We start from the raw sequence: 26185 nt of genomic DNA on the forward strand, positions 1-26185 counted from the left end.
GGGTTGAAATATCTCTCTTATTCACCCCGGTACCCCATTGTTTTTTGTCGCCATCACATTGAACACATCATTCCCCATATCTTCAAATTTTTTCAAATTTTTCTTGAGTTCCTAGGGGGTTGAAACGTTCAATTTAATCAAAACTCCATAAGAGGCCGTGTATAAGACTGATTTTGTTTATTTAATTTCTCGATATCCATAAGTTCTAAAATGTTAAAATTGTCACCGATGTTCACCATCTGTCTAATACTATTAATTAAAAAAATTATAACTTTGTTGGTGAATGTCAATTTTCAAGGTCATCGCAAAATTCACTTGGCACCCTTAAAGTCGATAACTATCCATATCTCGCGAGTCTGTCACGCTTATTCCTCATTGGTTCAAGTCGTCTGAGGCGGCAAATTTAATTCATGATTAATTTAATTTTGAGATTTTCAATTATGATTGTTACAATTGCAACGTGCCGTAGCGCGCGTTCGGTCTCGCAACAATACTATTACTGAACTGCGTGTGACAGCACGTGTGCCGTTATTGTACTTTCGCGCGGGTGCTCTACGTGGACATCACTGTTGTATTACGGTGGCACGCGGTAAGGCGAGTGTAACACCATCGTAACTGAATTTGGCTATCTGGGAAGTGACTATCGGAGTGTATTCCTGACATGAATTTTCTGCTAGTAACGCAACAACTGCAGTCAATAATTTAACAGCGTTGGGTATATGACCCAACCGTCGATAGAATACCTTCTAAATGCTCCATTGGACCACAAGCGCGGCGCTGGATGGCAAAAAGTACTACAAAAAATCATGGAAAATATCTAAGTAATTTAACAATCAACTTCGGAGTGTAGTAGATGAAGTTCTACATGAATTTTGATGATACATTTTATCGGCTGTGATATTTCCCAATAGTTTCGTAGCATTGCAAAGAGAGGGACCAGTTTAACCCATCAGAATCTAAAGTATCTTGAGTACGCAGTACGATGACTAATCGAGGAAAATGTTCCCAAACAGTGCATTCTGATTTGTTGCTATTTAGAATGAAGGAAATAATTAATTATTACACTCAGTTCGAAGTTGCGTAGTTTTCTATCCACATATTCAGCATCCGCTACAGCGAGGAAATAGTATATTTCGTAACGAGTGCAAAAAACATTTTTTCACGAGTTACGAACAATATTTTTCATCACAATGTGGCGGAAGTTCACTTTTCGTCACAGCGTGATGAAAAATATAAGTCTGCCAATCAAATCTGTTTCAGACAAGATTTTACATATTAAACAAGATCGGTATTACTGCCTCTGGTGTGAGGGGTTAAATATTCCGGTGTTAAAGTCAACTCTCTCGTCCGAAGTCAAACTTGGGTACGGAGTCGATTTTTATTTTTCACACCGAACTGTATTGATTGATATGTTCATTTTGACACCGTGGCAGTGTTAATTTTCACTCCACTCGCTGTATTTCACTCCGGAATGAATTAACTCCGCATATTCACACCGAAAAACGGTGAGGACTTATTTTCACTCCGTTTGGTGTGGACTCAGGGTCGAAACTCTGGATTTTTTACTGTGTATGAGGGAATTCCGTGTGGACATTTCGGACATTTATTTGTCTGAAACAAATTTGATCGCCAAAATTATATTCTTTTCTCTACGTACTTCACAATAGGCGACTCACAAAGTTTCAACATTAAATTGCATCATTTCATTATTGATAATATTGTTGATAAAAGTAACTGTTGATAGAGCTTGCATACATTTTAAATTGGACATTAAATTACTGAAATTTTTTTCAGAGTTCTCAAACTAAGATATTCACAAAATTTTAAAAAGTTCAGCGTGGCGATCATAGTAGAACCGACAAGTTGTCAATTGACCGAATAACCCTCCAAAGATATAGGAGGGGAGGAATTCAGTATTCCCTTAGATACAAAAGATCCCCTAAGGGAAAATCAAAACAGAACATAATTATTACAACCAAATCTTATGAATTAGTTCCAATATTATAAGTTCGTTTTTGTTTAATTTTCTGTGGTAGATTACTTTTCATTCGCCATTTAGTTCACGTTTTTGTTTTGTTTAGCATAATACTATATATCCTACACGGAGACAATTTTTGTTGTGAATTGTAACAACTAGTTGTTAAAATTCATCATTGTTATAGGTAACCAAATTTAATTTGTGTGTCAAGAAGGGGAGACCAAGAAAACCACAATCGTATGGGTCGTTTCCAAATGAAGTCGATCTTTGCGAGAAATCGCGAACATCACTGTGAGTAATCAAATTTAAGTTAAAATTAAATTTTCTTTTCACCAACCAGTTGTTTAAGTCCACCAATCAGTTGTTGAAATTTACCCATTAGCTGTTGAAATTCACCAACTAATTTGTTGAAATTTACCAACTAGTTGTTGAAATACACCAATTGGTTGGTAATTCATTTTTGTCAACAACTAGCTAATGAATGTCAACAACTTGTTGGTGAACTTTAACAACTAGTTGGTGACTTTTCTCCGTGTACTGAGAAAATTGCAAAGATTAATAAGAGAAGTTAGAGTCAAAAGTTCCCGATGCCCGCATGGATATCCGACCACAAATTTTGTACGGCATGCCGATTCCACTCAGAATCGCATCCGGCCCGAACACGGGTGCACCTGTGTTCAGGTCGGACGGTATGCCAGGTTCGACATGCCATATATAGTCTGGTTTTGGGCCTTCCATCCATGCTTTGTCAATATGTAAATTTTGTTGTGGAAATTGTCTGTGGAAATTTTTTGTTGTGTACACTCGGTCATTCTTGTGCAACAAGACCGTCCAGAAAATGTTCTCTTTTTATCTGTATTACTTTCATTCGTATAAGAATGTACAGTTGAGGGGTGGCCTTACTCTATAGAGTAAGGCCACCAGAAATATACAAGTAAACGGTAATGATTTTTTAAATCAAATGGATCGTTGTGTAAATTGCCAGCGCTGAAGTTCTCCATTTCTAAAATAACTCTTCCCCAAAATGTAATGAAAGGACCACCTGAAATTGCTAATCCCCATTTCCATCCACTCTAATTGTCCCAGAAACCTTCGTTCATCAAACAATCCCTCACTAAAAGCATTCCACCTCTTCCAAAAGAATTTAATCCAAGAAAACCACTGGAATTGCAGCAACAGAAAGAACCATCTCAGAATGTAAATAATACAAACTTGAAAAAAAAAGAGAAAACACATTCTAATCCCCTGCGGTCTCATTTAGAGCCGTGTCAATTTCTTAAGCGTACCACAGGGACTGGAGAATATTACCAGGGGAACGTGAAGTGGCAAAAAACCTCGGCAAAAAATTTCTCGAAGAATGAAGAGAAGAGAAAAAAGATTTTAGGTTAATCATACAGAGTAAAGAAAGCGATAAAATGGGATATAGAGAGAATGTCACGTTTGAGACTACGTTTTTACGTAGTGTTCCATACCATGAAATGCAATTCGGTGATCAAAAAGGGTCATTGTAAGCCTCCTGAAGTTCAGTAACATCAAATCTTATGTATTTGCATGAATGATTGATAGGGGAGGCGATGCCTGTACCACTCAGCATTCAATATCGCTCACTTGATTTCCTCCACAACCATTTACTTTTCCCACACTCCCGGGTAGAAATCAGGCCGCTCGAGCTCGGCTCGGAACCCGTTTCCCAGCTAGAAATACGCCACTCCGCGCCAGCTTGGGGCAAACTCCACGCGCGTCACATGTACCCGAGGTTGAGCCGCGTCACGCGCTCACAGCCCAGCGTTAAACTATTACCCGAAACGCTTCGCCGGGCTTTAGTTGAATGGCCACTGCTCAACCTCAGGTTCATCTCCAATTACTCAATCCCAGTATACTTAACCTCAATAATGATTTGACAGGTCCGATGGCATCGTGATTTGAGCGAAAAAACAATCGAATAAATGTGAAGATGACATGCTTTTTCAGATGAACAATCACAAGCTCATCAGAAATAACGTGATATTAACTAATCGAATGGGATTAAGCTGAAAATACAAGGTAGAACAATTCACTGAAACGTAGTCAAAACTTTCTTTTTTCTCGCGAATACAACAAACAAAATCAAGAAAAATAATCACTTGAAAAACGTTAACGAACCTTTATTATTAATTATCAACGCTACAGGAGAGGATATTCTTCATTTTTCGATAGGCCTACGAGTTCTAAGAATATTCTACGATTTATTAGGGAAATGTTGAATACAGGTATGCCAAAATAACACGCATGAAAAAATTCAACAGAAAAACCTAGCGCTTTCTATTAAATTTCTATTGGAATTCTATGAGAATTCTCTGGAAGTTCTATTAGAATTCTATTCGTTTCTTGCGCCGATTCTATAGGAGATTATGCAACTTCATAGAGTCTTTTTGTTAAGGTAAAATTTGGTGCAAGAAAGTAAATAGGTTTTTATGTTCCTATAGATTTTCTTAGGCGTAAGATTTCTAAGTTTTTTCCGCTCGGTTTTTCTTCTTTTCTTTTAATCAAATGCAGGAACAAAACTTGGAAAATTCATGCCCAATAGTTTCTGTGGAAGAAATCCTAACAGAATAAATTATCTAGAAAAATCAATGGATTTTTTTCTACAAACAAATATCTATTAAAAATGCAGGGGAAAGTTGCATAATTTTCAATGGCATTGACGCAAAAAAAATAGAATTTTTCAATAGAATTGCAATAAAACTTAAATAGAATTCTCATAGAGCTCCAATAGAAATTCAATAGGAATTCTTAGAGAAAGTGCCAGGTTTTATATTCGATGACAGAGGGAAAAATCAATAAATTTCAAATTTTATAGAAAGTTCAATGGAATTCCATTTTTTTTTATAGTAAGAAGATTGATTTTCCAAAGTATTCAAATTTTAAATCGATATTCTAAAAATGCATAAATATCATTCTATTCCACCCTCCACTCGAAACGACACGACTCAATCGGAGCTGAGTTCTAAGCTTTGAGCCACAGCTCAAACTCAAGTGCCGGGTTATGCCGTCTGATGAGTGTTCGACTGTGAGCCGGCATGGAGCGGCGTGTCGCGGCGTGAACTCGGGTCAAGCGGCAAGCCGAGGCTGAGCTCGCGCTCACCCGAGTTGCGGCTGAATCCCCGGTTGAATTTCTACCCGGGCTGTCTCTGATGCAATCTGAAAACTCCACTATTAGTATGTAATTCTCAGTAGTAATACCCTAAGAGCTTCAAAATTATCGGGTATTTTCCGATAGCTTCGTTAGAAACAACTGAGGGTGTCAAGTTTTGCAGGTTAAAAAATCCCCAGGGCTTGCCCGAGATTTTCCAGTAATTCACGCCTATATAATTCACGATATAGTCATGTTACGTTTAGCGAGTGGCCGAACAGTACCTTTTTCATTTATGAGTAAACAAAAAGACTTTTTGTTTACTTTTTTTTACGAAGAAACGAAATAGTACATTACATGCCCGAGCCTTGGAAAACAGATCACCGTTCCCCACGTGCAAGATTGCCTTCCGAGCCGAAGGCGAGGATAGCAAGCCCGTGGGGGAGGATGATATGTTTCCCATGACGAGGTGTGTATATTAATTTTCAGGTTCCGGGACACGAAAAGGCACTTTTTGGCACGAGGTGAACGTAACAGCAGTGTCAAAATAGTATATTTCGTAACGAGTGCAAAAAAGTGTTTTTTGGCGAGTGGGAGGTTATATATAATCCCACGAGCTAAAAAACATTTTTTCACGAGTTACGAACTAGTATATTTCGTTACGAGTGCGGAAATGTGTTTTTTGGCTCGTGGGAGGTTTATAGCACGAGCCGAAGGCGAGTATATAAGCGAGTGCATATTTCCATATGCGTTTTTTATGTGTAAAAACCGAGACTTTACATTGAAGAACCACGAGAAACTTGAGGCCGAGATGAGATTAATTGATTGTGAGTCATCACGAGAAGAGCCGATACTGTCTCTTTTGAGACTGTGACGAGATGAAAACTTTCCGTGTTCACCAAGACCGAGACGATTCCTTCCACGTGAAGTCTCGTTTGAGGCTCGTGGGCAGCCCTAAGAATTAAAGGAAAAACGATAAAAATTCTATGCCTAATATAAAAATCATAATCATAATCGTCAGTGTGAACATTTTGTAATAAATAATTCATATTTCTGGGTGCCCCAAAATGGGGTGTCATGTGGAAGTGGCAGTGTTGCGTTGGTTGAATGCATGGNCAAGTCTGGCGCGGTCCCGGTTGAGGAACGGGTCCCGAAGTTCGGCAGGCCGGCCACCGGGCTTGGGCCAAGCTCGGCCCATTCGTTTTTTCGTACGTGGGATGCCATGGAAAGGGAAATATTTTCGAATGTACAGGGTTGTCACTGATCCAAACACCCTAGTCAAAGGAGAGACAATTGTCGAAAAAACTACTGAAAAAATAATTCGATAGATTAATTTCTTACACACATAAAAGATATAATTCATATAAAAATTATCAATCGTGAATAATGTTTTTTGGGCACTTTGAATTTACTTTTTCCCGTTACACTTAACGACTCGATTGGAGTCTATTCAAACTACCTTAAGGATATCTTAAAGGTATCTTTTACAGTTTGGTACAGAATACACTATAGATTCACCGATTTCCAATCACCAAATTTGTCAATTATATTGCGTGACAAAAATTTGAAAAAAATCATGCATATTCAGCATTATTCAAATTACATTTTACATAGAACTATTATTTTTTGTTTCGTTGGTTATTTGTAAATAAATACTTGAAATTGTTTAAACATTCGGAAACCTTAGTTTTCGGCATCAAATCAATTTTTGGTAAAATTCTGAATATGAACAAATTTGTTACGATTCTGAAGAAATGATTTTCATGATGAAAAATTGATTGTTTATAAAGTATTTATAGAAAGTGCTCGTAATTTTCAAAAAATGCAATTTTTTAATGATTTCATCAATCTTTTAAACTGTTTTCTAACGGTTTAATATCGAAATTTAAATGCAGACCTGCAAGGTTTAAATAATAACATCGTTATAAAATGTCCGGAAACATAGGTTCAAATGGGTCTTAAATGACCGTTTTGATGTTCGACTACAAAAGTAGAAAAGCATTTCACTGGAGGAAAAATAGCCAAAGTACTTGGATATCCTTAATGCGGTTATCCTTTCGCANTGGCATGCCGGAGCTCGATAACCAAGCCTCAGCCAGCGGTGGCCCGGAGTTTGANACTACAAAAGTAGAAAAGCATTTCACTGGAGGAAAAATAGCCAAAGTACTTGGATATCCTTAATGCGGTTATCCTTTCGCAAGCAAGTCGTCAAAAAAAATCTCCGAAATACGCAAGACATGAAGTGAAGAAACGGGGAAGGAAAATTTTAGGTTAATCACCCAGTGTAAGAAGGAGGGATGAAATGGAATATAGAGCAATAAAGTGTCGAGACTTGGATGAAGTCACTAGGGTCGCCCGGCCTCAGATATTTATAGATGTTTTTATGAGTTCGGATACAATAATTTATCCCTCGTATGTATTCTCGCGGGTCTCCACAGTTTTATTCCCTGACTCACTCCTCCGTAAGTGCCATACTCATTTGAATGGGGGCAAAAGGGTGGTTGCGTCCTCCTCCTTCTTGTCATAATTCTTCCCATAAAAGAAAATAAAAAATAGAAGGAAAAATAAAGTGCAAAATCCAAGTCACGTCCACACACGCACTCGTACCTCTGTTCTGCATTTTGTTTCCATTCTCATACTTCTTTTTCGTTTTCATTGTCGCACGTAAGTCACAGTGGGGGTGTAAACAATACGTGCCACCTACATTGTAGATTGCAATGGTCGCTGGGAGGCTCTCTGGCGCTTGTGAAACTTTTTACCCGAGATAAGACCTGAAACAACCACCCCAGTCTTTTATTCCATCTGTTGCAAAATGGAGTATACAATGGTCGACACAATATTTTCTACCACCTTCACGACAATGGGAATGCTAGAACTCGATGGTGGTGATTCTCCACGATTTTTCTCATGGGTGTCCAGTTCATACTCGCTTGGAGACGGTAATATTAATAAATATCGTGAAAACGACATTGCGAGATTTTAATATTAGATATTAGAACCAGAACTGCTGAATGTGAGTTTGTAAAATTCTGGTGGTTTCTCGGGGGTTTAAATGGGCTTGGGGGGTGTCTATGCATGCAGGAAAATTTCTATGGTACTGTTAAGGGGAAATATTACGCTGACTAGATTACATTTTCCCTTCATCTCGTCCTAAAAATTTTATTTCGTTCGATTTTTATGGGATTCTTGATGAACTAGGCGGGACTTGAGGATGAGATCAGTATATGTCGTCATTTTTTAAGTTTCAATTCTCCTGATTTTCACGTTCTATAACAACAAATTTCCTTTGAAATGGTATACAAATGGTGTCATTCACTTTACCAATAGTTATAGAAAAATCCAACCCAAACTGAATTTACAATAAACGTAATGAAATTCCATTCTTGGATAAAAACTTTCATATCCTATTTTACTAAAGATGAAAGAAACGTGAAGTTGTTTTATATCGAAATATCTCGAAACTGCCTGACCGCTAATCCTTAATTCTGATTGGTCAATATGTGACACGAAGTTATTCACAAAAAAACACGCGGCATTTTCAAATTCTTCAGTGACATAATTTCAAATTCTTCAGTGGTAATTTTTTTTTCACGTCATATATATATAATATATATATTTCACATGTATACATATCATCGGTGAAATTAATAAATTCTGTCCTTTTATGGAGACCGATTATTTAAAAAAATTGAAGATAATTAATTGAAAATGAAAAATTCTTTATAGATTCTTTTACTCTACTTCGCTATTCACTTCAATCATTAGTCGAATTCTCTTTGATTCATTATCAATATTTATAAGGTATTCATGAGAAAATGACACTCAATGAATTCCATTTCTTCATTTCAACAAATGAATAGATCGGCGCGCGCATATATCTTGTGTTAATGAAAATTAGCCTTAATCAAGTAATTCAGGGATCAGTTTCAAGGTAATTTAATATATTCTCATCTGGGCATAAGACCTCTCCACAGATTTGAACAACAACTGAGCAAATCTCGTCAATCTCGAGACAAGAAAACACATGGAAAGTGTCAAAATGTGACATGTTAAAATCATATTCAACATATTCTTTATTTAAGACTTAAGGTCCATCGATACCTGTGAAACTCCTACATAACGATATATTGTGTAATACGTATCAAACCAAAATAGCTCATAGTACAATAGAATACAATAAATGGAAAAATATACAAAAAAATATACATCCGAAAATCTACACTAACAAATGTAACATCTTCATAAAGCTGCTGAGAAAAGCACAGGTATTATCGTTATCATTTTCATTATTAGCCTACATCCAAACAATTGCAATCAACAAATCAATCATGAAAAAAAATTCTCATACAAATAATCATGTTAATGAAAACAAATCTATTAGTTGATCAAATCGATCCATCACACAAATATATCAAAAATCGAAACTTATCACTGATCATGCATACACTCATATCTATCGACACGAAATCATTGGATGAAAAATGAAAACAATTGGTAGCATCGAAACGCAAACATTTGCATCGTTCAGACAATTCAATTAAGGATGCAATAATATATCATAATGTAAAGTAGAACTTTGAAAATCGCTGCATTATCGTGAGACCTTGAAATAGACATGTGATAGGTCCCCACTGGTCAAGTCTCAAGCCTCAATAAGTGGCAAAAACAGTCGTTTCCGAGGTGTGAAATAACGTAAAAAATGGAAACAATCTCCAATAATATACTGAAAATGAAATTAAATCAGATTTATCATATTGAAGATTTATAGATTTAGCATTTTGAAGAATAATAAATGCTCTTCAAAACGATATGTAGATATCCCTGCCTAGTCCACTTAGGAGCATCGAAAAATTCAACCAAATTCATTTTCCAAGTGAAACATGAAATTCAATTTTCGCCTAAAACTCCCATAAGTTAATGAAAAATTGGCGTAATTGGGCAAATCAGATGTTATTTTGAAGCTGATTTTATAATCTTCCAATTGACTACATTAAATGGACGGTTCATGAAGAAGGAAGAAGGACTTGGGCATAGAAACAAAAAGAAAAACCTTGGTTACAGGTTACGGACACGGATTTTTCTATAGGGAAAAAAAAGTTGACTAAGAATTTAGATTTATCTGGGACTATTTACGCAACGACTAATGGAAGACAGGAAAAGGTGGAGATATGATTACGAACGCCGGAAGCTCCATGAGGCTGCTAATTTGTGGGATCGGATGGGGGACGACAGTTTCAGTGTTTCAGTTTCATTTTTTGAGCTAATGGTGTTCAGCTATGAGTATGGAGAATTTTTTGAAAATACTGATTTTCGTTGGGTGGGTTAGTTTCTCGATTAGTGCAGAGAAATGCATGGTTTCTGTATCTTATTTGCCTGCTGGAGTCGAGTTCACGTGTGTTGGAATATCAACCTTGCATCAGAAGTTTGACAAGGCTTATAAAAATACGACGGCTATTACAATACAAGATTCAAACTTGATGGTTATTCCAGAGTGAGTAATTCGAGGGTTATTTAGTGAAGGTGCACCCAGAAAAATGTTTTTCTTAATCAAATAAAAATATTTATTTGAAATTTTTTAATCATTTCAAGAATATTTTTGTTATAAGTGAATAAACTTGTTTACTTGTTTTAAGAGAAAAAAATTAATTATATTAAATGAATAATTTATTCATTTCAAATGAACAATTTTCTTATTTAAACAATTCGTAGTTTATTGTATTTTGTGAAGGAATTTTGAAAGTGTGTTTCAACAATATTAGTGGGCTATGTTGAAAAGGTCGTATGAACCTAATCTAGGAAACTTGAAATCTGGACGATTTGAGCTCTCTAGAATCATTCTAATCCAATTTTTCATTACACTTGTCACTCCAGTACACTGAAAAAAAGATTTCCAAACATATAGACAATATTTACTTGAGAGAAGGGTCTTATTTTCAATGGCTTAAATTTCAGAATATTTGCGCTTCACGGAACTCGAATAAATTCTTATTTATCACTATCGTTCCGCGTTATATCATCAATATATTACATATCGAAACATTGGAAGTGCATAAAATGAAAATCATGAAAACAATAAATACTTGAAGATTGACGATTCTTCTACGAGATTTGAGTGAGTTCATTTGCGACAAAATCATCCGTGAATACAAAAATATGTTGAAGCATGAGACCTTTCTCAGGCCACGTGAGTTAAGATGCCTGAGAGAATTAAGCGATTGATGAAAAATTACTTGTCTTAACTAAATGTGCTTTGGATATTGTAAAATTTTTTGCTCAGTGTATATATGACCTGCTTTCACCATCGTCTCCCTGATAGTGAAACCATGGAACAGAAATTTCTTCCCCGCCCCCCAAAAATTTCTTACGTGATGTATGCCCCCTAATAATTACTGCATGTTTTACGTTCAATCTTTTTCGAGTTTATTACCATCTCAAAGCGAAAATAAATTATTAGTACCAAATAAATATTCATTTAGTTGAAAGGAAGAAATGTTTATAATCTAAGAAAACTATTTATTTGGTGTGAATAAAGAATTTATTTGGATCAAATAAAGATTTATTAATAGTGAAAAACCATTTATTTAGTATAAACCAAACTTCGAATAAAATTTTTTATTTAATTTGAAAAAAAAAATTATTTGCTACTATATACACAATTATATTTGTTTGATTTAAATAAACTTTATTTGATTCAAATAAATCATTTTTCTGGGTGTACACAGGGTGTACACAGGGAGCTCACAATATCCAGCTTTCAGAACAAAGTTACTGATTTTAAGATAACATGGTTCTAGAAAGCATTGTACTGAGAATAAAAAACTGATTACATCATTTTGGGAAAAAAATTCCTAAAATTTAGTGTCAAGAATATATTTATATCATGTGAGAAAAATCTCTCATATGTGACGGAATGATTTATGCGGTGAAGATGAAGTACTGTTAAAATTCCAATTTTTCTGCAGCAATCAATTTTCAACATTTGGAACGACCCTCAAATCACTAGACATTCACGAGTCGCGGATTCGTACCATCGAGACTAATGCATTTTGGGGTCTCGTTTATTTGGAGAAGTTAAGCCTCTGGGGAAACAACTTGACGTGGGTACCAGCTGATTGGTTCACTCATCTAACGAATTTGAGGACTCTGGATATATCATTTAATAGCCTTTACGCAATTGATTACAACATTTACTACAAGCTACCAAATCTGAATACTCTCAATATCGCTAATAACAAACTCAAGATAATTGACTACAACTTGATTCCGGCTATGACACAGTTGAGAAAGTTTAAGTTTGGAAATAATCCGTTGGATTGGTCGTAAGTATGATAAAGTCCAAATTTTATGAAGACCTTAATTATTTCACTTGAATGAATTACTGGCACAATGATTGATAATTAATAAGAGTTTTTTTCACTCGTATACCCTTTCGGGTTTTTACGATTTGTTCCCTTTCCACCCCTCAATCCCCTGTACCGCATTCGCCGAAGGACAAGGAAAAACTTCATTTGAGGGAAAAACCGGCCCAGGTAAAGTCGTCTTTTACAGGACTCCCGCTCGACAATGAAACTGTGAGATTTAGAGTGTCACAAATTTTGCCCCCCCCCCCCAGCCAGGAATCGAACCCGGGTCACCCGCATGCCAATCCCATACTCTAACCACACGGGCACCTCCGTCGGTATAATAATTGATAAGATTATTGCACTGTAAAAATTAGTGTCTGGAAAATGTCATCTTAATACTTTAACACGTCAGGCATGAAAATACAGGGTGTTTTTGAACTACTAATAATCCTCGCGTCCAGTGATGGATTTGAGTCCCCTGAATAATAGAAAACTGAGAAAAAAATTATAATTCAATAGTTTTCATGTCGCTAATGTTTAATAACGACTAATTGGGAGCGTGTATTTTGCCGCGACAGAGCGGTTAGAGAGGGGAGTAGGGGAGGGTGTGCCTGTACCGCCCACCTAAGAGGAAATGCCAGTTTTATATTTTATATTTCAACTTGAGTATAAAAAACGTATTTGTGAGACTTCTTTAACTATTGAATTCGTTATTCTCGAAGTGTAGACGCCTAATTCTCTTTAGAATCCACAAAATTGATTGAAAATAAAAGAGAGAGCCTATTGAGCGGTGCTACCCGCCGTCGGGTAATACCGCTCGGCACGATTCCAATGCCGCTCATAGGGTTTTGCGTGTATCGCTCGCCCCGCAATCTAACCTGTACTCGAGGGCTGTCGAGCAACTACGTGGCCGATCCTATGAGCGGTATTACCGGCTCCGCTCGGCGTCAACAAAATTATTGATAATTATTGACATGAGTGGAGTTTTGAGTTCGAATTGGTCTTAAATTACGCACGAAAGTACCACGAATCGAATAACCATAGTTTAATATGAGAATTCAGCGTTTGAAACTATCAAAAACCTTAATTAAAAGTCCACAAATTTTGCACTGTAAAGACCTCAAAACTTCGTTACGTGTTTTTTCATATTTAAAGTGGTAAATAAAGTGAAATTTTTCCGACAATCACATCCTATCATCAAATTCTTCATGATCAGGAACAGGAAGAAATTTTCAAGTTGATGGTTGTGGAGAAAATCGGGTGAGCGGTATTACCCGCTGAGCGGTACAGGCACAGGCTGAGGGTACGCCCTCCCCTAGAGGAGGTGACAACAGTGCATCGGGTTATGAAGAGAGGCTAGTGACGTAAAGGATGTTTAGCCAAAACCCACATTATTCACCGTATTTTGATATTGTCTCCTATGTCAGGTTCATATTTAAGCTATACGTTACTAATAATCTTAATCCTTCCATCGGCGCATCTTAGTGAGAAATTCATTTCTGAAAATCAGTTCTTGTAACATTACGCCGAGGGAAGAAACCTGGCTGTGTGAACTTTGATCGAGATGTTGCATGCGTTAGACACTCAAGATATTGAAAAAAACCATAAGCCATTTACTTCAGACTATGGAGAATCTATCACCGGCAAGAACAAGTAGGGGACCGGGCCATATAGGCGTGATATCTTCGATAGATTTTTGAATTCCTCAAAAAAAATTTGACCGCCGTTACGAGTCGAGCACCGCGACAACACCACACAAGGGCTGATCGAGATCGGTAAAGTCGGTGACGATAATTCAGTGCTGAAAACATATGGACAGGTATAACACACACAAACTCACTGTTACAAACCCATTACTAGCCGAAGCGTGCTATATTGCCCGATCAAAATTTGACTGTTACCACTGGAGTCACAAAGTCCATTATTTATGAACATTTTCTTTAATTATTGTTTCTGAGACCTGAAAAGTACGCCATTATACTTATAATTTAATGAGAACAATAATTTGTAACAGGAATGATTTATTTAGTCAATTTTATTTTCATTTTCAACTGATTTGTCCACTTGATAGGTTAAACATCCTTAACTTCATTCATGCATCACCAAAGTTTCATTCTGGCTATTAATTCAAGTATTAAGTATTAATAGGGCATTGAATTCTACATCCAATCCGTTACATAAAGGAATATTTATATGGCTGTTGATTTCAATACTTGATTCGATATCAAAATAATACTTCACGTCGCACATGAATACACGCAAGAATTGATACCGTATTCATTGCTGTGTATTGATTCACGTATTAAAATGAGTGCTGATTAAAATATCGATTTATCTAACGCATTACATAGATATTCGCATACATTGAATTCGTTTTTCATTTTTGGAGATTCAAAAAATCGTATCACTCAATCACAACTTATCCTCTATCGTCTAGTGACATGCCAATACCGTATCTACCTTCACGTGACTATTCTGTTTTCATAACCCGATGCGCTGTTGTCACCTCTTCTACTCCCCTTTCTACCCACTCTGTCGCGGCAAAATACCCGCTCCCAATTGGACGTTATTAGACATTAATAATTTAAAAACTATTGGAATAATTTGAAAGATATCCGATCGAAATTCGCGTGTTTAATTTTCGTGGTTGTAGGGTTCTAAATATCAAATGCAAATTTGGACCCGATGCGACAATCGAAAAGCACATTGGAATCTTTCAAGATAAAAAATAGGTTGTTGAGGTTATTAAATTTTTTTTGCCATATTTGATGATTCTATATACCCCAATAGATATTTTTTGAGTGACTGCACATGTGGGGAAAGCCTCGCTGAGGTCAGTTTTTAATTTCACGACTTTAGAAATTCAGTAGTGTAGTCCTCAAAAAAAGAACAAAACTATTTTAACTCGAAACAATATTCTTTCTAGTGGGATATCCAATGTAGATAACTTGAAGTTCCATTTGTAGGTATCGAGTACTATTGACATGGCAACTGGATAATCAGAGGGTGGACTATCGTGACAACTGGGATAATTGGGATTGGATGAGCAGCGCCATTCAAGAATGTCAGAATAGTGGGTATGCGACAGTACCAGATGTGAAGCTACTATACTGTGGGTTCGGAAAATTGGTCGAGTTTCTCAGCAAAAATGTGTCCTCTCCCCTTCAGAGCTCATCAACATTGCTAAATCCGAGTCATCCTTCGGTTCAAGCTTTCTCAAGGTTGAACCAGTGCGTCAGATCAAAGGTGACTGGGGATGGATACTTGCTGTCGTTGAAATTATTGGAAACTTTATCACAAGAGTTACGACTGATTGGGAATCCATTAACCATGTTTCATCGTCTATAATCACGTTACATAATGAGTATACATCAGCAATATCGAACCGCACACCTTTTCTTTTCAATTTAGAATTTCTGAACATTCAAGTTTTGAAGTTGATGGGCATTAGAAGTTTATGAGGTTTACATTATAACTATTCCAAAAGTTTTTACAGTGATTAATATCTATTGAAGAATCCTCTCTAACGTCCGTTATTATTTTTCATCGCTTGTGCGTAAAGTGGAATTTGGTAACACTACAGAAGACCCCCACCTTAGATTCATGATTTTATATATTGATTCGATGCATTTTGACGCGTTATTATAACGGGGAAAATTATAGAAAAGGTCGCTCCCAAAAACTCAAATTAATATGGTTGATATGGAGTGTGAATATTTCGTTATCTGGGAACCAGGTCATACAATTTTAAGCTTCTACCTATATGAATCAGCTACCTTCCTAGGCAGGTGATCATATAGACGTACGGGATGGCTCCCAATATTCTGCCTTATTTTTTAAAGGTATAAATTCAATTTAGAATTCTCAGATAAAGGTATACATTTGGAAAAAAATTGATTGAATAGTGAGGTCATAATCAAACCTCATCAGCTCTTAGCGTAACCCAGAATTTACGACATGGACGTTACTGGTGTAGACTCCCAAAAAATTCGTGAGACTAAATCTGGAAATAACAAAGAATTTAAAAATTCAAAAATTGGTAGAATTATGAGTAGATACATATATTGTGTTACCGAAAATTACGAACGCTCCTAGTGCGGAAAATTCCACTAGGGGATATTCGGCCAAGGTGCCTCCTTGGACGAGAAGCACTTCCATTTGCTAGAAAACAGCTATTCTACAATTTATAATAAAAAGGAGATGGCCAGAATGTGTCACGCGTTTATTTTTCCAGAGCGTTTTCGCGTTGTCGCCATAATGTATTGTCAAATCATCAGAAGACATAATTCATGATGATGCGAACATGTTTGTTATCTATAATAAAAAGGAAATGACCAAAATGTCTCATGCATTCATATTTTCGAAGTTGTTTTGCTTTTTTGCATTGATGAATTATTAAAGTTTCAGGGCACATAACTCATGATGACGTAGACATGTTTTTTATTTACAAGAAAAAAGTGATGGTCAAAATGTGTCACTCGTCTATTTCTTCGGAATTTTATCGCGTTTTCACAATAATGAATTGTCAAAGCATTAGGACACCTAACTCATGCACGGAGAGAAATATTCAGTAAAAATTACGGAACAATTCACGTAATTCGCAATCGTTTTCCGGCAATTTTTATAGGAATGAATGAAAAGAAATTTGAAACATTCAGAGAATTTTCAGGTTCATCATCGAATAAAGCACGAATTTGTCACGTAATTTACCCCGAAGAAGTAAAATCTTACTGAAACTTGCCGACTTATTATGCCTACAAAATGAAAAATTCTTGAACGTTCAACAATTTTTATGAAACTGGTGAGTTATTTCTACGTTCCGTACCGTAAAATTTCTCAATCGTTGGGGAAAAATTACGGACCGACTTGTTGTCCCCACAGCGGTGAGTCATCAGACGCGTGGTTAATTTTTACGCAACAAATTGTAGAATTTACGTGGCGATTCGTACAATTTCAGTTCGGACTCACACCTTCTATTGGATTGAACTTCGCTCGCGAATTACGTTTCGCAACGTAATTTTTACGTTTTTTTTTCTAGTAATTTATATTGAATTTTTCTATCCGTGTGGCGATGCGGACGTGGTCGTTATTCTCTATTATGTATTCTCTATTATAAAAAGGTGTTGCCCAAAATGTGTCACGTGTTTATTTTCTTCTCTCTTCCCTCTAATAAAGAGAAAACCAATAAAAATAATAGTTATTGTTCAATGAAATTGTTCAATATTGTATTATGCAATCCAGGTGAAGCTTTCCTAAAGAAAATGAAATTCTAACTAGGAGGATTCCAAATATTCTTAGAACTTTAAAAGACACGCTTTATCGAGTCACATTCCTGTATAGAATCGAAATCTCTGAGTTACGAAAAAAGAAATCTATATGCGATGGACCTTTGCTACTTATTGGATCTAGTCCCCAAAGTATTGACAATTTCCAAGTTAAGCAAATGCGCATGAAGGGAATCGTTTTGCCACCCATGGAAGTAGAAGATGCTTGTGGACGAAAAAATCTCATCTCTGCAAAGTGCATTCGGCTTGGAACGAGCGTAGGAACTACTTCAGTCCTATATCCGAGTTGGTGGAAAAGATGGAGAAAAAGAAATTGCGAGAAAAGTAGTTCAGGGAGAAGAAACGAGTGAGAGTGAGCAGAGGGCCAAGCCTTGGACAGTTAGATTTTATGTTTACCGTCATGATCGAAACGGGAAAATCATGGTCATGTTAGTGCGATTGGACTTGCAATAGGCCAATCGGGTAGTGGAGGAATTCTTATTGGTTTATGAGGTTTGGGTGAAAGTGGGTTTACTTACCGTGAAGGTACCAGTATCCGACGGTCTAAAAAGAATCCTAGGGTAAAATTTGTGTTTTTCGTTATCCAAGTCAAAAATATTATATGTAATGGACAAAAAGTGATTCTGAAGATTTCAGAAACATTAAAAATTCAAAAAATAATGCATCTGTGAATAAATATTAACGTAAACAAGTCGATGTGTCCCATGACCCAGTATCCGACAGCCAAATGTTGCCTAATTCCAGTAGCTGACACCGTGGACGAGGTTAGGTTCATATTGATAAATAATGAACAGGACATAATAATTGTGAATTTATTATTCATTAGATAAATCTGATAAATGAATAAATCTAATAAATCTAATAAATAATTAAACACCGACGTCGGTGGCCGAGTGGATTAGACGCAAGTCTAGTGTGCGAAAGGTTGTGAGTTCGATTCCCCGTGGAACCGAATTTTTCAACGGAAGGCTCCGGCGAGCGGGAGATTGCTAATAGAGGAACCGCCTGTACCGGCATGGGTTTTCTGTGGTTTCCCCATGCTACTTCTATGTTCTATAGAAGTGCGAATGCGGTACAGTGTAGAATCCACAGCCACATGCATAGGGTTGGATAGAGTGCCGAATGGGACCCGAAAAAGGGACTCCGAGGCCGTAAAAAAAAATAATAAATGAATAAATAATTAAATATTCATTTACGATTTATTTTTCGCCATCATACACAAAACAGGGACTCTAACGTGTTTAACCCATGGCTTTGTGTAAATCTCGAATCGCCTCGGTGTGAAAGGAGTGGGGGAGCCATCCGGGTATTCGTGCGCCATAAGAGAAGCACATTGGCGCACGCACGCGACTACAAAACGGCGAAAAGTGGGGTACCGTGAGACGAAGCAAAGGGTTAGTTAAGAAACGCGACTGCAAGTGCCACGTAGAAGCGGACTGCTGGAAAAAAATTATTTTGATAGTTATTCTACACATAGAGTTTTCCTGACGACCTGGCACGGTGGGGAAAGTCGTTGCATCACGTATACAAGGTTCCGAGTTCAAATCCCGGTCGGGTAGAATGGTGAGATCTAACCATTTAAAGTCTTCATCGTCATTGCAATATACTCAACCGAGTCGAAGCGATGTAAAATAACAATAAAAAAAAAATTCTGCACATAGAAGTGAAAACTCGTTGTTTAATCCATAGAAACCAAGTTTCTCCAGCTATTGACTATTGTTAGATCGTGCTTTTTAGTAGGGCAATACAAAAAAAGCGAAATATCAAGGAAAGTAGCCTCGAACGTCGGATACTGGTACCCGAGTGGAAATTTTGGTCAAGTCTTGATCAGACACTGATCAAGTTACCATACCATGTTCTGATCAGGTATGTAACGCTATAAATTTTTCGATTTTCCACTAGGGTTTCACCGCCTACCATCATTAGGCATTAATTAAATTTAAATTTTTTGAGAGAAAAAATTAATAACACCCTTGCCGGGAATCGAACCCGGGACCTCCCAATGTCGCGTCGGCTACTCTTACTTTTTTTTTTTTGTTTAACCAAGTTTTTATTCAAAGACAATATATACAATATATACAAACCTTAAAAACTAGTATAAAAAAAAGTTCTATCAACGATATTTTATTTATTCTGTAAACTTAGGCCTGGAAGACTCTCGAGTTTATGACATATTTTGGAAAAAATCCTCAAGTAGAATTGTTAATATTTCTCAACGAGATTGAGCATTGTTTTATGCATTATATATCTAATTTCAAGTGCTTAAAAAAAAACATTTGATTGCTGATCGGCTGCTCTTACCATCTGAGCTACCAGGACACTTACGAATTTCACTCTCAAATTGAATCATGCCCGAGTGGAAATTTTGGTCAGGTCTTGATCAGTCACTGGTCAAGTTACCATATCAGATTCTGATCAGGTATGTAACCCTATAATTTTTGGATTTTTCACTAGGGTACTCCAACGGTACCGAAGAGATAAAAATTTTGAATGAAAATCGCTTCAATATTAAGGATTTGATTCAATACAGCCATTCCCTTCAATTAACCTCCAAATTGTCATTTTATTCAAAGTGTGACGACTCTGCGCTCTGAAAACAACAATCTCATCATTGTTAAGCCATCAAAATAGATAAAAATGAATATGAAGGTGAGGAAATGTCTACCGAGCATTGAGAAATAACATACCGCAATGTGCGTTGTGCACGATAAAACGACGGAGTGAAATTTTATGATCTCCCTTTATCGTGCAGTTATTGACTCGAGGAACACTTTTACGGGGAAAGTATGATTTTACGATACCGCCCTCCTATTAGCCATTGCGCTCGTCTTTCCATTATTCCTATAAAGAACCGTCTTTCCTCTCCACTGTCACCCTTCTTCGTACTCTCGCCCTGTCATAATCTTGGGATATTTTTTCCTCTTTTTTCATTTTATTCGACAATGGAATGACCCTCTCACAATAAATTGGTCGATCCATGAGTATGTTCTAAAAGATTTTCGTGGGATTGTTATTCCGAGGGGGATTTTGTGGTCAAATTCTCAGGGGTTTCGTATCAATAGTCGGTTCAATTACATATTTCATGTTTGTTCTGATTTTCAATTATACAGAATGAAAATATACAACTTTTTCATAACACCCGATGTATTCATGGGAAGTACACTCGTACTTTATCACCGACAGCATTTTCTTGATAAAATTACCTATGACACTCAATGGATTCTCTTCATTTTTTGACATATTTGATGTTTTGCATTAAGATATTGTCTATGACAATGCAGTGAATGTGAACAATCGGGTACAATTTCACTTCCATTCGTCCCCGCGTGCTTCAGATGAGTTCAAGTTAAAAAAACATTACCGGTGTGGGAAATTGCATTGTACAGCACTGTTTAAAACTTACTCCTTAAATTTCGAGTAAAAAATCTTTAAATTTTTAACAATCACTCACTTGGACGAAATTGTCATGTATTCTGTCTGTTACATACTTGAATTTTAAAGAAATTAAAAAATAACTTTCATTGATATATTTACCGAAAGAGACTCGGATGTGTCGCGATTCTTAGAAAAAAGATAAAGGATATTTACTCCAAATTTCAGATTAACAATAATTACATTTCAATTTTTAGATATTTTAACGCAGAAAACACAAAACAATATTATTTTTATGTTGAGAAATTCTCCGGAGAAGAAATCCTCATCTCCTTTGTCCGTGGTACTTTCGCCAGGAGAAAATATTACAAGAGGTACGGTCAAGAATTTTGGGTTTTTCTCTCCCTCGAAATAATCTTACAGCGTGTACTCTCATAGAACATACCTTTCGGTCACCGTCCCCTACAATAAAACGATTTCCTGAAAATTTGGTCCCTCACTTTACAACTTACTCCTTTGCAGCCGGGGCAATAAAAACAATTTCTCGAAAATTCTTCTTCCTCTACAATTTTACGACTTAATCCGTTGCAGTCCGAAAATTCGTCCTTTTTTTTGGGTCATTTTAACCGTTGAAAATTCCCCAAAATACCTGGGAGAGGAAAGAGACCCCTCTCCAAATTTCGAGAGACACCTCCCTCTCCTCACAATTTTCACCAATTGGCAATGAGCATTTCCCTCTACTTGAAACATTTTGAACCCCAAGGACACGCCTTCGGATGGCGAAAATTAAACGAGAGAAAATTTTGAAGACAGTTCCAACTCCAGCTTTCAAGGAATAACTTCCAAGCTTCTTCCCGCGCACATTCGAGTCCTCTCATCTCAAGTCTCGTGATTGAAGTTGTTCTATAGTTATTTTCAATTATCCGGAGTTATTTTACTAGTTATAAACTTAACGATCGAATTCTCAAGATTAATTTTCCAAACATTTTAAAAAAGTAATTTTACTTGACAAAATGTAAAAACCTATTCAAAAACTGAAGTGATTTGTGTTACTGTGTAAAATAGAAAAACAATATTATTGTGATTAAATTTGAATATTGACAAGGACTCTGTGTTACGGTGTTATCATTATTTTAACTAAGTGACAAACCTGATAATTCAATCCTAACTAATATTTTAGTCGTCATTATTCTTTCGAGTGAAGATTAATTCAATAACTCGAAAAGTGTCAGCGATTTACTAATAATCACACGCACACTCTCTTTGAAAAATCAGCTTAATTCTGGAGTATTTAATGGAATTGCAATTTTGAGGCTTACATGATAAAAAAATTATTAAATAAATTGAAAATTGAAGCAACAATTTCACTGAATTTTCAATCCACTGAAAATTTAGTTGAATGTGATGTTCAATTTCCGCAATGAATTTGAAAATTCTAGATCTTATTGAAATATGAGCGATAATCTAATATGGAAAACCCAATTATCCTGAATTCCTAACCTGAATGAGAGATTCCATGAACGATTTGATCTTAAATTGAATTCAAATTCCCAAAATTGAGAATTCAAGTGCAATTATTGCTTAATTAAAAAAAAATTTCTAACACTGAAGAGGATAATTTCTGCCTCCATAGATGTGTTTTTTTACCTAGCGAATTTTAAAATATCCTTCACAAACAGGAATTTTTTTATTGAAGTACTTCACGCTCCACAATCACGTTTCATATAGTCAAATTTGCCACAATCTCCACAATTTTCTAATTGTTATCCACCTTTTCAATCCATGCATCATCTTGAGCTCCCAATTTCCCTGGTTTTGGTCCACTCGATAGAAAGACAATAATAATCATCCATTTGAAAATTTGTGCAAATTATCAATAATCAAAGTATTAAATTATGATTTCGGTGAAGTAGGTTCGTTCGTAAAAAAAATGAGCCATTTAATGGTAAGTGGATTCAGATTGCTCGGACGTGGTTTTACTCGGAGACAATCTCGGACTGGCGAAACTTCAGTGGTAATCCTCCACTATCCTCGGCAAAGGAACACCTCCAATTACAGGATCAAAGGATGGTTCTGGCCGCCATTTCTCCCAAGACCAGACGCCTCCGGGTGTAAGGGGAGGAATTAGGTGTCCTTTACATCAGTTACGCCGCAATTTCAGCTTCAACACGTTCTTTGCCATTAATTGGATATTTTTTTCATCAAGTTTAGGAATTCTTTTTGAAGATAGTCCATCCTCCTGACTGCACTTACTGCTTCAGTTCATGAGCTGTATAATGCCTCACAAGTTAGGGGTGGATAGAAGTTCAACTTACGTTTTGAAAGTTATGGCCAAGGCGAAATACTTATACTAAGGTATTCATGAATCCCTCAATATTGTATGAGAACTAAATAGTGTTTTTACGAGAATATAAAAGACTAGCGGGCCACGCCCCCTGCTCGCTCCGCTCGCAAAACCCCCATATGACCCCCATGACCATTATTTAGACCCTTGCGACGCTTCATCCAACCCTTGCGACCTTTAATATAATCCTCGTGATCCTTATTATGATCCTCATAACCAGGGTCCGGGACTTCGTGTTCCTAAACCCGCGGGGGGTGTCGTACATGAAAAACAATGGAAAAGTAATTGGAACAAAACAAACGAATGAAATGTCAAAAAATTTGGAGGTTGCATTGGAGTGAAAAATTGAGATTCTTTCGAATCATGGGCCACGTGTAGGATAGGAAGATGATAAAGGATAGGAATTATGAGGTTTTAAAGGGATTTCACCGTGAAGGGGAGGGACAGGCTTTAAGAATGACTATTCTTTTGCCACCTTTTAGTCATTTTAAAAGATCATCTGGCAACATTTTTTTTTTTTTAGGAAAATCCGGAATTTCCCCACGAAGTTGTTGCGATGTGTGTGCTTCAGGGAATGTCCCTAGATTTTCCCCAGGACATAATTTTGTCCCGGATTTCTACACAGGATTTCGTCCAGGAAATTTCACAGGATTTCTCCCAGGTAGATTGACAAGATTTTCCCCAGGTAGTTTTCATGGATTTTTCCCAGGTAATTTTACTGGATTGCCTTCAGGAAATTTCCCAGGATTCTGTCCAGAAAGTTCTCCAGGATTTCCACCAGGAAATTTTACAGGATATTCCCCAGGTAGTTTTACTGGATTGCCTCCAGAAAATTTCCCAGGATTCTGTCCAGAAAGGTCTCCAGGATTTCCACCAGGAAATTTTACAGGATTTTCACCAGGAAGTTTGACAGGATTTCTCCCAGGAAATCCTGTGAAATTTTCTAGTGGGAATCCTGTAAAAAACTTCCTGGAGAGAATACTGAAAAATTTCCTGGGGGAAATCCTATAAAACTACCTGGGAAAAATCCTGTAAAACTACCTGGGAGAAATCCTGGAAAACTACCTGGGGAAAATCCTGTAAAATTTCCTTGTGGAAATCCTGGAGAACTTCCTGGAGACAATCCTTGGAAATTTCTTGGAGGCAATCCAGTAAAACTACCTACGAAAAATCTTTTAAAACTGCCTGGGGAAAATCCTGTAAAACTACCTGGGGAAAATCCTGTCAAATTTCCTGGTGGCAATCGTAGAAAATTTCCTGGAGGCAATCCAGTAAAACTACCTGGGAAAAATCCTTTGAAACTACCTGGGGAAAATCCTGGCAAACTACCTGGGGAAAATCCTTTAAAAGTACCTGAGGAAAATCCTCGAAAACTACCTGGGGAAAATTCTGAAGAACTTCCTGCAGAGAATCCTGGGAAATTCACTGGAGGCAATCCAGTAAAACTACCTGGGAAAAATCCTGTAAAACTGCCTGGGGAAAATCCTGTAAAATTTCCTGGTGGAAATCCTGGGAAATTTCCTGGAGGCAATCCAGTAAAACTATCTGGGAAAAATCCTTTAAAACTACCTGGGGAAAATTCTGTGAAATTTCCTGGACGGAATCCTGTGTAGAAATCCTGGACAAAATTATGTCCTGGGGAAAATCTAGGGAAATTCCCTGAAGCACACATATCGCAACATCTTCGGGGGGAAATTCCGGATTTTCCTAAGAAAAAAAAAAGCTGCCAGCACGAAGTCCCGGACCCTGCTCATAACTCTCGTGACTATTATTTTGACCCTTGTGAACCTTAGTTACTGACCCTTTCTTTCTGACTTTTGTGATCCTTAATCTGACCCTTGAGACCCTTAATCTGACCCTCATAACTTTTATCTCAACCCCTGTAACCCTTAATTTTGAAGTCTTAATTTGGAGTATTAAATTTTCATCACCAGAAGTCGATTTGATTGTTTGTTATGTAGAGAGATATCATATCGTCGGTACATGTGGAGAGAAAAGTTGAATAAAAAGTACTAAAAAATCGTGGCAAATTTTACTATACGAAGAGTAACCGTGGAGCGAAATTGTACATAGAGGAAAAATATCAGAAAAATTACTGTGCTTGCACAGGAAAATGAGTTCACTTGGACGGACTCGGAAAAATTACCGTGCCAGCACCGTGCCAACCCATTTTACCGTGCCTGCACAGTAATTTTTCTGGTATTTTTTTCTCCATGTACTTCAATAAAAAATACTCTTTGCGGAGGATATCGTCCTATTTGTTCGGTAAAAAAATACATCTATAGATGTAAAAATTAATAGTACAGACACTCATTTCTCCGAATAGTGCCACTTTATGCACGGAAATCTGTAAATGAAAAGGGACTTTTCCAAGCACGTGTTTAAAAAATTAGTTTTTACTCACCAGCCTCTCATTCTAGGCTGATTTGAGATTCCATTCGGGATTTTCCGGTTTGCACCCTAAACTGGGTTCCAATGACTGCATTTTACAGGAACGTAGTTACGAGAGCACAATCATCAATATAAAAATCAATATTGTTGCAAAGAATTGCTCTTTTCATCGGAAATCTGCCAATCCGTAATTTGATATTTTCATTAAACACCTCCACCTCCTTTCCATCAACTGAAAGGATGTATTTTCCAAGTATGAGGATGAGAAGCTGCAGATAGCATCAACCAAAGTGAAATGAGAAGCGCTCCCTTCAGCGAGTGTATGTGAGTAAACATTGTGGAGTGTATACACATCTCAAG

At 36.8% G+C, this 26185-nt stretch overlaps 1 protein-coding gene across 1 annotated transcript; it reads left to right on the forward strand.

Moving 5' to 3' along the window:
• Positions 1 to 10361: 10361 nt before the first annotated feature.
• On the forward strand, positions 10362 to 16773 carry LOC107037579. Its single transcript, XM_015256202.1, has 3 exons — positions 10362 to 10581; positions 12053 to 12409; positions 15400 to 16773. Exons 1-3 carry the CDS (start codon positions 10367 to 10369, stop codon positions 15779 to 15781), a joined length of 954 nt encoding a protein of 317 aa, XP_015111688.1. The 5' UTR covers positions 10362 to 10366; the 3' UTR covers positions 15782 to 16773.
• Positions 16774 to 26185: the final 9412 nt, after the last annotated feature.

This window comes from Diachasma alloeum, unplaced genomic scaffold (assembly GCF_001412515.2).
Source record: "Diachasma alloeum isolate Michigan unplaced genomic scaffold, Dall2.0 Dall_scaffold_00256, whole genome shotgun sequence".
NCBI lineage: Eukaryota > Metazoa > Arthropoda > Insecta > Hymenoptera > Braconidae > Diachasma > Diachasma alloeum.

What these genes read in the sequence shown, in the direction of transcription:
- LOC107037579 (XM_015256202.1), top strand. Translation starts at nt 10,367, where the DNA reads ATGAGTATGGAGAATTTTTTGAAAATACTGATTTTCGTTGGGTGGGTT. An exon ending in AACTTGATGGTTATTCCAGA is followed by an intron (nt 10,582 to 12,052) that starts GTGAGTAATTCG and finishes ATTTTTCTGCAG; the next exon opens with CAATCAATTTTCAACATTTG. An exon ending in AATAATCCGTTGGATTGGTC is followed by an intron (nt 12,410 to 15,399) that starts GTAAGTATGATA and finishes TTCCATTTGTAG; the next exon opens with GTATCGAGTACTATTGACAT.